At 36.9% G+C, this 13,593-nt stretch overlaps 2 protein-coding genes across 4 annotated transcripts in view; one reads left to right on the forward strand and one right to left on the reverse strand.

Moving 5' to 3' along the window:
• Positions 1–13,593, forward strand: part of CENPP (centromere protein P) — a 294,323-nt gene that overhangs the window by 145,955 nt on the left and 134,775 nt on the right. The gene's annotated exons all lie outside the window — the stretch shown is intronic.
• The window catches only part of ASPN (asporin), a 34,416-nt gene that overhangs the window by 2,533 nt on the left and 18,290 nt on the right, over positions 1–13,593 (reverse strand). For both annotated transcript variants that reach the window (XM_050957877.1, XM_050957876.1), the window contains exons 4-7: positions 11,620–11,833; positions 10,241–10,351; positions 8,547–8,640; positions 6,045–6,183 (exon numbers count right to left, since the gene is read on the reverse strand). In XM_050957877.1, the coding sequence (XP_050813834.1) occupies positions 6,045–6,183; positions 8,547–8,640; positions 10,241–10,351; positions 11,620–11,833 (558 nt within the window). The remainder of the gene's footprint in view (positions 1–6,044; positions 6,184–8,546; positions 8,641–10,240; positions 10,352–11,619; positions 11,834–13,593) is intronic.

Raw genomic sequence — 13,593 nt, forward strand, 5'->3', positions numbered from 1 at the left:
ATCATGTCCAGTCATCCACACAGGGAGTTCATCAGGAATAGCTATTCCACTTTAAATTCATACCCTACCTTAATCTAAATGAACTTCTCTGTGTAAACAAATTAAACTCATTTTATACCCTGAAAGCTCAAATGTTTCAGATAGTCTTCATTACTTGAGCAGCATATAGTGCATGAGCGAGGTTCATGAAATTTTCTACAGTGATTTGCTGCATTAAGGAACAACAAATTCAACTCAGCAATATAACTATAGTGTCATCTAACTTGCCACTTAGATGCCAGCATTTATAGGATGGCAAAATGGTTAATATACAGTGAAGATGTGCAGCTTCTCTTAATGTAACATATTTGGGCATATGCATGTGTTAAATTTTCCTTAAAGAGTAACCTTTTATTCACAGTAGATAAAAATAAATTTATTTTACTAGATCTAATATTGTATTAATTTCAACAACATTTAAAAATACATAGCTTGTATATACATTAGAGAGCATAATCTTAAGCATCATGTTCTAAAATAGTATTCATAATTGTATTATAACCATGATTTAATAAAACAGGAAATATATATCAGTATTCATGAACAAAAAAATCAGGGTAGATAAGAATTGATTCAAAGAACAGATTTTTTATTTGAATTTAAATTAATTTTTCTTTAAAAACTCTTTAAAATTAAATTTTATATTATGACAGTCTATATACATGCTTGCTACCAAAGTGTTACAGAAAGTCAAATGACTGAATTGGGGCTAAGCACCTAGAACCAGAGTTTAAGTGTTGTCAGCTTTTGAGTGCTGTATAGCCTCTTTTTCAGATGGAAAGAGAATATTTTCTTCATTTCAGTTTATTCAACTAGTTCATTTCAGCAACTAGTTCATTCAAAGTTAAGAAACCGATTCGGAACTGAAAATGCAGGAATGCTTATTTTCCTCTTCCAATCTAAGAGTAAAAACTAGATGTGAGTGGATGAGATCTATTGGTTGCAAAATCTTGAAGGATATGGTAACCAGAAACAATCAGTTCAATTCACTATTTACAGATAACACTTCCTTTGTTTAATAAATTAGCTATTTTTAAATGCAAAATATATTTGGATAAATTACTCATATGTATTAACCACATTTAAAGTAGTTAAATATAAATAATAATTTTAAAAAAAGTGATGCTTTTGTGCATTTTCAGTTCAATTCTAATTTCTATACAAGTGGAGCTTGATACAAATTGCAAATAAAATGAATCATCTAGTAAATAAGAAATGCATTATTTCCAATTTTCTCACATAGCAAAAAGTAAAAAATTTATAATCTGAGTAACAATTTAAGCAATATAATTGGTGACATAAATGTGTAGAGACATAGTATAGTCTCCTGGTTAGCAAAAAGAAGCACCAAATTTAGTGTGAAGGCTATATTTGGTTTTAAATCAACATATTTTAATTGTTATCCATCAATTAGGTTAAACCTTTCCTCAGAAAAAGAAAAAAATGATTAAAATTGGTGATTTAAATTCCTTTGATTTAAATCAGTCTACCCTGCAAAAAACTTTAATACACAGTTAACCTTGTTCCTTTCCAGAACATTTAGTATAGTGACACTCAAAATTTTGAAAACCAGGAAATGAACAGTTAAGCTGCCAACTGATAGGTTTAAAAAAATGTATTTGTAAACAGGGAATTGTCAATGAATGTGTGTGTTTTCTGGTTGGGTCCCGAAGGGATTGGTTCTTGGCTTTACTCTATTTAACATTTTTATTAATGACCTGGAAGAAAACAAAATCATGAGTGATATAGTTGGCAAGTAAAACAAAAATTGGGAGAGTGGTAAATAATGAAGAGGACAGGTCAATGATACAGAACAATCTGGATCACCTGGTAAGCTGGGTGCAAGCAAACGGTATGTGTTTTAATATGGCTAACTGTAAATGTATACGTCTAGGAACAAAGAATGAAGGCCATGCTTAGACAATGGGGGACTCTATCCTGAGAAGCAATGACTCTGGAAAAGATTTGGGGTTCATAGTAGGCAATCATCTGAACATAAACTCTTGGTGCATCTCTCTGGCCAACAGGATAATGCTGCTATTGGATATATAAGCAGAGGAATCTTGACTAGGTGTAGAGAGGTTATTTTACGTCTGTATTTGGCACTAATGCTACCACTGTTGAAATACTGTGTCCAGTTGTAGTGTCCTCAATTCAGGAAGGATGTTAATAAATTGAAGACAGTTCAGGGAAGAGCCCAGGAGCATGATTAAAGGATTACAAAACATGCTTTAAAGTGATAAACTCAAGCAGCTCAATATACTTAGTAGGGTTGTCAAGCGATTAAAAAAATTTGTCACAATTAATCACATTGTTAAACAATAACAGAATACCATTTATGTACATATTTTGGATGTTTTCTACATTTTCAAATATATTGATTTCAATTACAACACAGAATACAAAGTGTACAGTGCTCACTTTATATTTATATTTGATTGCAAGTATTTGCACTGTAAAAAAACCAAAATAAATAGTATTATTCAATTCATCAAATCAAGTACTGTAGTGCAATCTCTTTATCATGAAAGTTGAACTTAAAAGATAGAATTATGTGCAAAGAAAACTGCATTAAAAAATAAAACAATATAAAATTTTAGCTCCTGCAAGTCCACTCAGTCCTACTTGTTGTTCAGCCAATTGCTCAGACAAACAAGTTTGTTTACAGCTGCAGGAGATAATGCTGCCTGCTTCTTGTTTACAATGTCATCTTATAGTGAGAACAGGTGTTCTCATGGCACTGCTGTAGCCAATGTGTCAAGGTATTTACATTCCAAATGCGCTAAAAATTCATATGTCCCTTCATGCTTCAACCACCATCTAGGGGACGTGTCCATGCTGATGATGGGTTCTGCTCGATAATGATCCGAAGCAGAGTGGAATGATGCATGTTCATTTTCATCATCATGAGTCAGATGCCACCAGAAGACAGTTGATTTTCTTTTTTGGTGGTTCGGGTTCTGTAGTTTCTGCATTGAAGTGTTGCTCATTTAAGACTTCTGAAGCATGCTCCACACCTTGTCCCTCTCAGATTTTGGAAGTCACTTCAGATTCTTAAATCTTGGGTCAAGTGCTGTAGCTATCTTTAGAAATCTCACATTGGTACCGTCTTTGCATTTTGTGAAATTTGCGGTGAAAGTGTTCTTAAAATGAACAGAGTGCTGGGTCATCGACGGCTTTAACATGAAATATATGGCAGAGCAGGGGACATACAATTCTTCAGACCCAGATCTAGTTAATGTGTTGTTTTTTTTTAATGAGTTTCATCAGCATGGAAGCATGTCCTCTGGAATGGTGGCCAAAGCGTGAAGGTGCATACGAATGTTTAGCATATCTGACAAGTAAAAACCTTGCAATGCCAGCTACAAAAGTGCCATACAAATGCCTGTTCTCACTTTCTGGTGACGTAAATAAGAAGAGGGCAGCATTATCTCCTGTAAATGTAAAACCAACTTGTTTGTCTTAGCGATTGGCTGAACAGGAAGTAGGACTGAGTGGACTTGTAGGCACTGAAGTTTTACATTGTTTTGTTTTTGAGTGCAGTTATGTAAAAAAAAATCTACATGTGTAAGTTGTAAGTTCATAACAAAGAGATTACACTACAGTTCTTGTATAGCAGGGATAGGCAACTTCGGCACATGAGCTGATTTTCAGTGGCACTCACACTGCCCAGGTCCTGGCCACCAGTCCATGGGGCTCTGCATTTTAAATGAAGTTTCTTAAACATTTTAGAAACCTTATTTATTTTACATACAACAATAGTTTATTATAGACTTATAGAAAGAGACCTTCTAAAAATGTTAAAATGTATTACTAGTGCGTGAAACCTTAAATTAGAGTGAATAAATGAAGTCTTGGCACACCACTTTTGAAAGGTTGCCAGCCCCTGTTGTATTAGGTGAATTGAAAAATACTATTTCTTTTGTTTATCTTTTACAGTGCAAATATTTGTACTAAATGTGCTGGCCACCGCTTCCCACAGCCCCCATTGGCCTGGAGCAGTGAACCGTGGTCAGTGGGAGCCTCAATTGGCCAAACCTGTGGACATGGCAGATAAACCTACCGGCCCGACCCTCCAGGGGCCTTACCCTGGAGGGCTGCGAGCCAAACGTTGCCAATCCCTGCTCTAACTGTTCTGCCTGATGAGCAGATTGGGCTCATTCCTGATTTTATTTTCGTTCATGCTTCTGGTAAACACACAGCCTTCTCAAGGGAAATTAAAAAAAATCAGCAGTCTGAGGTATCTGACTTGCTATACTTTAAAAAAATAAATAAAAAATAATGCTAGTGATAATTTTACAGCCTTACTATGTCTTGCTAGCTGTCAGGGCTAGAAACAAATACTCTAAACTGTTGGTAAACTTAGATTATTGGCTTTGCAGTAGAATAAAGTCATAGACATGGCAGATTGTGAAATATTAGACCTTAAAGTTAAAGTTACATCATTCTGATTGCCAGCTTGCTTTTCTCCTTCCACTTATGCAATCTTGTATTGCATATGAAAGTATTTTGGATTCTGACCTGTTCTAACCTTGGCGTGTTCCTAAATGCCAAACCTTAAACCTGCATCATTCATTTCACCTTGATTTCCCCCTCTACATTTCAGTTGCAACTTGATTTTAATAGGTAATCTCATAAATTTGTAGGTTTGGAAATAAATGTTTTTCAACATGAGATGAAAATATTTCAGTCCTAGCCTGTCTGTGTACAAGCCTCTGTTACAAATTTACTTATTACCTATTTGTCCTGTTTTGGTGGGCCAATGGTCAATTGTTTTCTTAGATATTATTTTACCACATAAAATACCTTTTGGGCTGTTGTTTCTTTGAAAAGAATTGCTTATGTTGAGTGATTCTGCTACTTGCACTTGGTTATCCCTTCAGACACATACATTATTTCCCACTTGTCTGTTTACTCATGGAGGAATTCTGGGCCAAAAAATAGACACACAAAAAAATTCTGCACACAATATTTGAAAATTCTGCAAAATTCTGCATATTTTATTTGTCAAAATAATATATAATCATGTCAGTTATTATTATTTTGGTAATTTATTTGAAAATATCTGTCAGCAAGTATGTCTGTAACAATACAGACCAAAAAAAAAAATTCTGTAATTTTTTTTTTGACAAATAGATTCCTTACGAGGCATAGTAATACAGAACTTTGTGTAATTCATTTAAATTATAATACAGAACTTTATTTCCTGTACTTGTCAGAAACAGTGCAAAGGCTTGGGGCAGTCAGGGGTAACGGAAGAACTGAGCAGAGAGAAGGAGCCTGGGAGTGAACCTGGAGGGTGTGGGTGGGAGGTTTTGGGTTTTTTTTAGAGGGGGGTGGGAAGGTGTTGGGAAGCTTCCCCGATGCAGACCCTGGCTGATCCCAAGCCTCTCCCATTCAGTCAGGCACATCTGCCCTTGTCCCCTTACCCCTCATCTCCATGGGTCTCTGTAGCCCCAGTCACCAGGCTCAAAGCTGTCACCTCATTAGCTCCTGAGCCCATGCTTCGATCTGTCCCCCACACTTGCCATTCTGAGCCCCAATTTGTGATCCCCCCGGAGCAGCCGTGTGTGCCCCACTCTGTCCTAACCTGACTCCGCGGGCAGGGTGCTAGGGGAATTCCGCAGCACTGAGCATAGAGTTTTGTATTTTTCTCGCATAAAAAACATTTTGTCTAAGAAGTGCTGCAGTTCCGCCTTTTGCCCACCGGAGGCCGCTGTGGCAGAAGAACAGCCGGCATGAACGCAGCTTGCTGTTCTGGCGCCAAGGCAGCCTCTGGTGGGCAAAAGGCGGAACTGCAGCATTTCTTAGGGAAAATATTTTTTATGCAGGAAAATACAAAATGATTCGAGAGAAATGAATTCTGCATGTCCACTGATGCACAGAATTCCCCCAGGAGTATCTGTTGTAAGAACAGTATCCAAGATACATAACTGTTAAAGTAATTTTGTTCCCTAAGCAGCATAACAAAACAAAAAATAAAACCATCTGTAGTGGTATATTACCTGCAGATATTTCAGATCAGGTAGTCCAGGAGGAACCTTTTTCAGTTTGTTGTTTTCTAGATGTATTTCTCGTACATTTGGTATACTGGAAAAACTTCCATTTTCCACATCTTTGATTTTATTGTTTCCCAGTCCCAACCTAGAAATAAGACAAGAAAGCTTAACTGCTGATGCATGGTGATTTATAACAGCATTGCTGAGCATCCTTTTCAATCAAGTTTTGCACACAGGCGTATACAGGAGAAAACTAAAAATCAGAAAAGGAAAAAATGTTAATTTTTCTATAAAATAAATCAGCATTGGTCTATGGAACTAATCTGGAACAGCACATTTGCTCAATTTAGCTCCACTTAAAGGACAGTATTTGGTCAGTTGTACATTAGTTATTCAGTTGGTATGCAATAGTTATTCTATCAGGAGCAAACATTAAAACAAAACAAAAATCAGCAATATTTGTATAAATAAACCATACTCTTTACATGGACACCATCATAGGAGCTAATCACATCAGCCACACCATTAGAGGCTCATTCATCTGCACATCTACCAATGTGGTATATGCCATCATGTGCCAGCAATGCCCCTTTGTCATGTACATTGGCCAAATCGGACAGTCTCTACGGCAAAGAATAATGGACACAAATCAGACGTCAAGAATTATAACATTCAAAAACCAGTCGGAGAACACTTCAACCTCTTGGGTCACTCGATTACAGACCTAAAAGTTACAATTCTCCAACAAAAAAAACAGACTCCAACAAGAAACTGCAGAATTGGAATTAATTTCCAAACTGGACACCATTAAATTAGGCTTGAATAAAGACTGGGAGTGGATGGGTCATAACAAAGTAAAAACTATTTCCCCATGCTAATTTTTCCCCTGCTGTTACTCACACCTTTTTGTCAACTGTTGGAAATGGGGCCATCCTTATTATCACTACAAAAGTTTTTTTTCTCCTGCTGCTAATAGCCCACCTTAATTGATTAGTCTTGTTAGAGTTGGTATGGCAACACCCATTTTTTCATGTTCTCTGTGTTTATATATCTTTCTACTGTATTTTCCACTGCATGCATCCGATGAAGTGGGTTTTAGCCCTTGAAAGCTTATGCCCAGATAAATTTGTTAGTCTCTGAGATGCTACAAGCACTCCTCATTCTTTTTGCTGATACAGACTAATACGGCTACCACTCTGAAACCTGTCACATTTAAACAAATAGTATACCCAATCAATATGTTTATGCACAATGAAAAATATTTTTGTATTATTATAATATAATCACAGTATCAGGAAAAATTAAAATTTTTATAGAACTAAATTTAATCATTTTCAGCTTAGTGTAACTCTTCATATCCCCAAAATTCTCAGAAGCAGTTACTGTAACTCACTTTTATTTTCTCCTTTCAGATTTCCTCTTCACATAAATTGTCACTCACACTTTAACTTAGTCTCAGACAGTGACAAGCTGCAGAGCTAAAAATATTGTTTCAAAATGTTAAGGGGACAAAATTGAGGAAGGGAAGGACAATGTAAAGCTCTCTTCACTCCCCTCTATTCTAGTTTCTTAGACTGAATTGGAAGTCTTGCAAGCATCTCCCAGCTTAGGTTTCTAAGAGCAAATTCTAGGTTCAAAGTTACTCAGCCACTTTTTCAGAGTACCAGCTGGGCCTTGGAGAGGAACTCTCCTACTTATACTCTCCCGCCATTTTCCCATGCACTCTCTGCTGGGTGCCCTAGTTCCTCCTGTATTAGATACTGCTTTTTCCCCTCTTCCCTCCTTGTGAAGAACTGCATGACTCCAGCCAGCTCTCCACTTTCTCAGTACCTTGCTCCCCACCTCTTAAAGGAGCAGAAGCTCAGAGGCTTTATTCTTCACTCCCCCTCCTCTCCTGAGAGAGGAAAAGAGTACCAGGAAACATTTATGATGAATCTGCTGAGCAGAAATGTGCCAGCAAAAATCAATATGATGAGTCTGCTGCTGCTTTTTCCTTACACTGCTCAGGAGGGCAATAGGTTTCCAGCAGAGGAGATAATCGTGTCAGTTAGGAGAAAGTTGGGAGCAGTGATCATGGAGGCAGGGTATATGGAGATCTGGGAGGAGGCGGTTTGAAGTTAGTTGGTGGAGTAGACTGAACCAGCCAGCTATTTAGAGGCTCTAGAGTCTGAGTACCAGAAGCACTTAGAGTACTTGCTTGAACCTGGTATCTCCTGGCATGCTCCTAGTCACTCTGTTAAGACAAAGACTGGTGTATCATACAGCACTCCAAAAGATGGGAAGTGTAAATTTTCTTCTATCGTGTTTTCCCTCAACGGTTACATTAAAGAGGCCACAGTTTGGACATCATTGTTCTAATGCAATTACAAAATGAATGTTTTAATCTATTTCACTATTCTGTACCCTATCCAAAAATGGTTACCTAAAGTGATGGAGAAAGTCCTGGAAATTTTGACATTCCACCAAGTAGTGCTTCTTGGAGGAATCATTCTACATATTGCATTTTACCTCTGAAGATCTTTGTACTGAATAAAATCCTCAAGTTCAACTGCAGTAATTTTGTTGTCATCTAGATGAAGCTCTAGTAAAGAGGATGGTAGCCCTAAAGGGAAGAAAAATCAATGCAATTTAATTGATTAAAATATTTATATTTATTTAATTCTCAGTAACTTCTTCTCTTTTTATTTTGGGGAGGGTTGGAAAGGTGCTGGGTTTGCTGTCTGGATCAGAAAATATAAATGTATGTTCTGTTTTTGATTTCTCTAGACTTCATTTGTAGTTTAAATTGATAGGGTTTGTTGTTCAGAACAATTGTTGACCTGAATATTTGTTTTCTCTTTGAAATTTTATAATGAAATCAACAATAAATGGACTTTGACTAATTATTCATTGTCTGTTTTCAATAGAAATTAATATATTTATCTTACCCGAGATTAGTTAAATATTCTGGCAAATTGATTAGATATTTTTATAAGTATTTTAATTATAGTGTCCAGTATCTTTAGATTTCAGCTATCTTTCTTTTTAATTATTCTTGTTGGATTTTTGTTTATATGGTCAACCTCTGCCACCTTCACTGATGTTGAGTAATACTTTACTCCGTGAAAAATCTCATTGAAATCCATGTATCTACTTGTAAATAAAGGTGAAAGAATCAGGCCTATAGATGGTACAGGATTGTGCTGCTGTTCAGGTTTGGGAATAATCTACAGATTCCCAGACCAGAGGAGAATCATGCCTAGCATGGATTAAATGTTTTATTAGGCACAAGAGTGCAAGATCACTTATGACTCATAATCATAAGCCTAGGCATAACTCAATATAGCAAGGACAAGTGGTTTTGGAGAAATTTCTGTGTTTTGCCTATCTGAAAAGTTAAGTGCTCACAAAGAGGCATGATTAAGGAGAAATCATATCCAGTAATTGTCCTCCATGTGGAATCAAAAGCTTGGATTCTTAATGCTTCAACTTCTTGAGAAGCATCTCTGTTAACAAAAAAAAGGTTAAAATTTGAATGGAAAGGAAGTATTACTTGGAAAGTTGATCATTATGTAGGTTACTTGGAAGAGGAATAAAAAATGGAAATAACTGTTATTTCAGATTGACTAAGTATCTGTGGCAGTTTTCAGTTACGACACTGGCTAATTCCCAGGTATTCTTAGACCTGCATGGTTCTTAAGTGTTTGGGAGAGGCTGCCAGAGGAAAGTTAAAGGAGGGATTTGTAATTTTTTGGGAGGCCTGGCCTAATTTGTTCTCTGGGCTAGGCAGAATTGCCCCTGCTTGCTGTTGGTTTGTTGTTACTGTTTCTGCTGCTTCTTGACCTTAATGAAGGTGGCACACACCACCTAGACAGAGTGGGACAGTGGGAGAAGTGAATCTCCTCAACCACTGAGAACAAGAGAGAGTGTCTACCAGTGCTCGGTAACAGCATGCCAAGGATGAAAAAGGCAGATGGGAAGGATGGGCAGCTGCTTGTGATGGAGTGGGGAGAGAGGAACAAATTTAGAACCCATTGGATGGAAATAATTATTTTGAATATTGTAATGTTGTACTACAGAAATTCAAAGACAAATAATAGGTATGAAATCAGATTATTCAGGAGAACATTGGTGTGGGGGGAAGATCCTTATTGTACATAGCACGCATCTGAAAGTCCTATAGATTATTCAGGCATATCCTTACTCGAAAAAAGAACCCATACCTTTGGGAACTGAGGTCAGTTTAGCTTCTGCAATTCTGATGTGATAGACTGTCACGCCTTCAAAAGAACCTGGTTCTATTCCATCATTGTCCAGAGGATTTGCGCTCATTTCTGCCAAAGCAAGTATTTTATAATTAAACTAATACACATTGCATGTTAATTCTAGTATGTCTAATTATACAAGGCTTACTAAAAGCTACTCTGCTTTCACCTCACTTGTAATCATTATGACTGTTTTGGTCATTTGATTTTAAAAAAAGCATGGTTTACATCACTGAGTTTTAAAATTTCTGTGCTATAATTCAGAGGAGATTGTTCTGGGATTTTATGCAGTTTGTGCACACTTCTTTTTAAATGGCAAATCCCCACCCCCGAATTCTACATTGCAAAACAGTCTGGAGTTCCATGGAATAACCTCACTATGACCATGGATTATAATTGGAATTTTGAAGTGGCTCCTGTTGGCTATGTAGGAGCAGCTAGATGCTGCCTGTTGGCCTCTTTGGGGAGCTACATGTCACAGTTTTGCCTGAGTAAGGATTGCATGTTTTCACCTGCAAAGTTACCCAACCTGACCCACTTAGCAGGTACAGTTAGGTAGCTGTGAATTTCAGTTATGTAAAGCAAATAAAAGATGCTTTAATTGATGATGGTGTGTCAAATTTTCCAAATATAGATATCTTGCTTTAAAGAGGAACTTCTATATAAGGAAAATTTGAATAGAAACTACATGTAGGAAACAAAAGTTGCCAGTAACTGTATATTCTTTGCTGCTACTGCAGATTTTGCATTTTTGAATCTGAGCCTTTTTCCCCTCCTCCCCCCCGATCCTGAGTTAACTTTTCTGTTTTCTCCTGTGGTGAAATCCATGGCATCATAGTCAGTTGTCCATGAAATGTGACATCTCAAATTCAGTGATCAACCTTCACAGAAAGAATATTTAAAGAAGCTGAGCTGTGAGGGAACCTACTCATTTGCGGTTCTAGCTGAACTCAAGGTTTTGGCCAGCTGCCTCACAAGACCATTAATATTTGGATATAGATTAATTTCTTTCCGAATTTAGCTATTTTTCAAGAACATGTAGCAGTTTAGCATTTTCACCAACTTGTGTTCGTAAAATTGACAAAATAGGCAAAATAACATTTTATTAAAAAAAGCTAATAAAACTTCTATAATATTTCCATAGTGATTTAGGACCCAATTATGCAGACATTCTGTATAGAAATCTCATGCTCTTGGAGTTGTGTGTGTAAAATAGCTATGATGTCTGTACTGTATTTATTAGCATGCTTGCCATATTGCTTAATGCAATCCTGAAATACTCTTGTCAACTAGTGACATGCAGTCATTTTAATACTGTTCCAATAAGATGGACGTACCCAAAACATGTAAAGCCTTCATTCCTTGAAATACTTCCTTTTGTACTTTCTTAACCTTATTATCATGAATCCGTAGCTCTGCTAAATATTTTGGCAGATTTGCTGGGATCTCCGTTAGCTGGTTATGGGACAAGTACAGCCGTCGCAACTTCTTTGTTGATTGAAAGGCTTTTGGGTGGATCTTAGATATTTTGTTGTTGTTCAAAGCCAGTGCCTAAGACAAATGTGAAAAGTAAGAAAACAGTATTAAAATCCAATAAAAATCCAATATATAATCATGCATTTGTGAGGACATTAGTAAATGTTTTTGGTAATTACATATTATTTTATGGAGTAGTAGAAATGTAGGGCTGGAAGACACCTTGAGAGGTGTCCAGCCTCGTGCACTGATGCAGGACCAAGTATACCTAAATCACCACTGTCAGATGTTTGTCCTACCTGTTCTTAAAAACCTCCAGTGACTGGGATTACGCAACCTCCCTTGAAAGCCAATCCCAAGCTTATCCTTTGCCATTAGAAAGTTTTTTTTTTTTGAGATCCAACATAAATCTCCCTTGCTGAAGATTAAGCCCATTATTTCTTGTCCTATCTTTAGGGTAACAAGGAGACCAATTGATCATCATCCTTTTACCAGTTTCTTTATAGCAGACCTTAATGTATTTGAAGATTATCAGCTTCTGCCCTAGTCTTCTTTTCCCCAGGCTAAACATATCTTTTTTTAACCTTTTCTCATAGTCAGGTTTTTTAAACCTTTAATCATTTTTGTTGCTCTTCTCTGGACTCTCTCCAGTTTGTCCATTTCTTTTTGAAAGTGCGGTGCCCAGAACTGGACACACTACTCCAACTGAGGCCTCACCAGCGCTGAGTAGAGCGGGACAATTAACTCCCATGAGTTAGATGCAACCCTCCTATTGGTGTACCCCAGAATATTAGCCTTTTTTGCAACTTCATCACGCTGTTGACTCACATTCAACTTCTGATCCTACTATAATTCCCCTATCCTTTGCTGGACAGTTATTCCCCATTTTGTAGTTGTGCATTTGATTTTTCCTTCCTACATGTAATACTTTGCGCTTGCCTTTATTGAATTTCATTTTGTTGATTTCAGACCATCATCTAATTTGTCAAGGTTGTTTTGAATTCTGATTCTGTCTTCCAAAGTGCTTGCAACCCCTCTCAGCTTGATGTCATCCACAGATTTTTATAGCATACTCTCCAATCCGTTATCCAAGTCATGAGTGAAAATATTGAATAGAACAAGACACAGGAAAGATCCTAGGTGGAATAGATGTGTCCACCCAGTTTGACGGTGAACCAATGAGAACTACTCTTTGAATATGGTCTTTTACCAGTTGTGCACCCCTTTATAGTAATTATAGACCACATTTCACCTTGTTTATGAGAATGTCACGTGTGTCCAAAGCCGTACTAAAATCAAAATATATCACAGCTACAGCTTCCCACATCTACTAGGCCAGTAACACTGTCAAAAAAGGAAACTATGTTTGTTTGGTATAATTTGTTCTTAAGAGATCCACACTGGCTATTCCTCATAACCCTATTATCTACTAGGTGCTTACAAATTGATTGTTTAATGATTTGTTCCACTATCCTTCCAGGTATCGAAATTAGGTTAAGTGGTCTATAATTCCGCCAATCCTCTTTGTTTCCATTTTTAAAGACAGTTCTTTGAGATATCACCTGTCTCCATGTGTTCTTCAAGATAATTGCTAACTGTTCCAAAATTACTTCAGCTAGTTCCTTAAGTTCCCTAGGATGAATTTCATCAAGCCCTGATGACTCGAATACATCTAACTTACCTAAATATTCTTTAACTGGTTCCTTCCCTATTTTGTCTTGGGTTCCTTTCTCCTGGATATTAATATAAATTATGTTAAGTATTTGGTCATTATTAACCTTTTTAGTGAAGACTGAAACAAAGTAGGTATTAAACACCTCAGCCTTTTTGATGTT

This window comes from Gopherus flavomarginatus, chromosome 6 (genome assembly GCF_025201925.1).
Source record: "Gopherus flavomarginatus isolate rGopFla2 chromosome 6, rGopFla2.mat.asm, whole genome shotgun sequence".
Lineage (NCBI taxonomy): Eukaryota > Metazoa > Chordata > Testudines > Testudinidae > Gopherus > Gopherus flavomarginatus.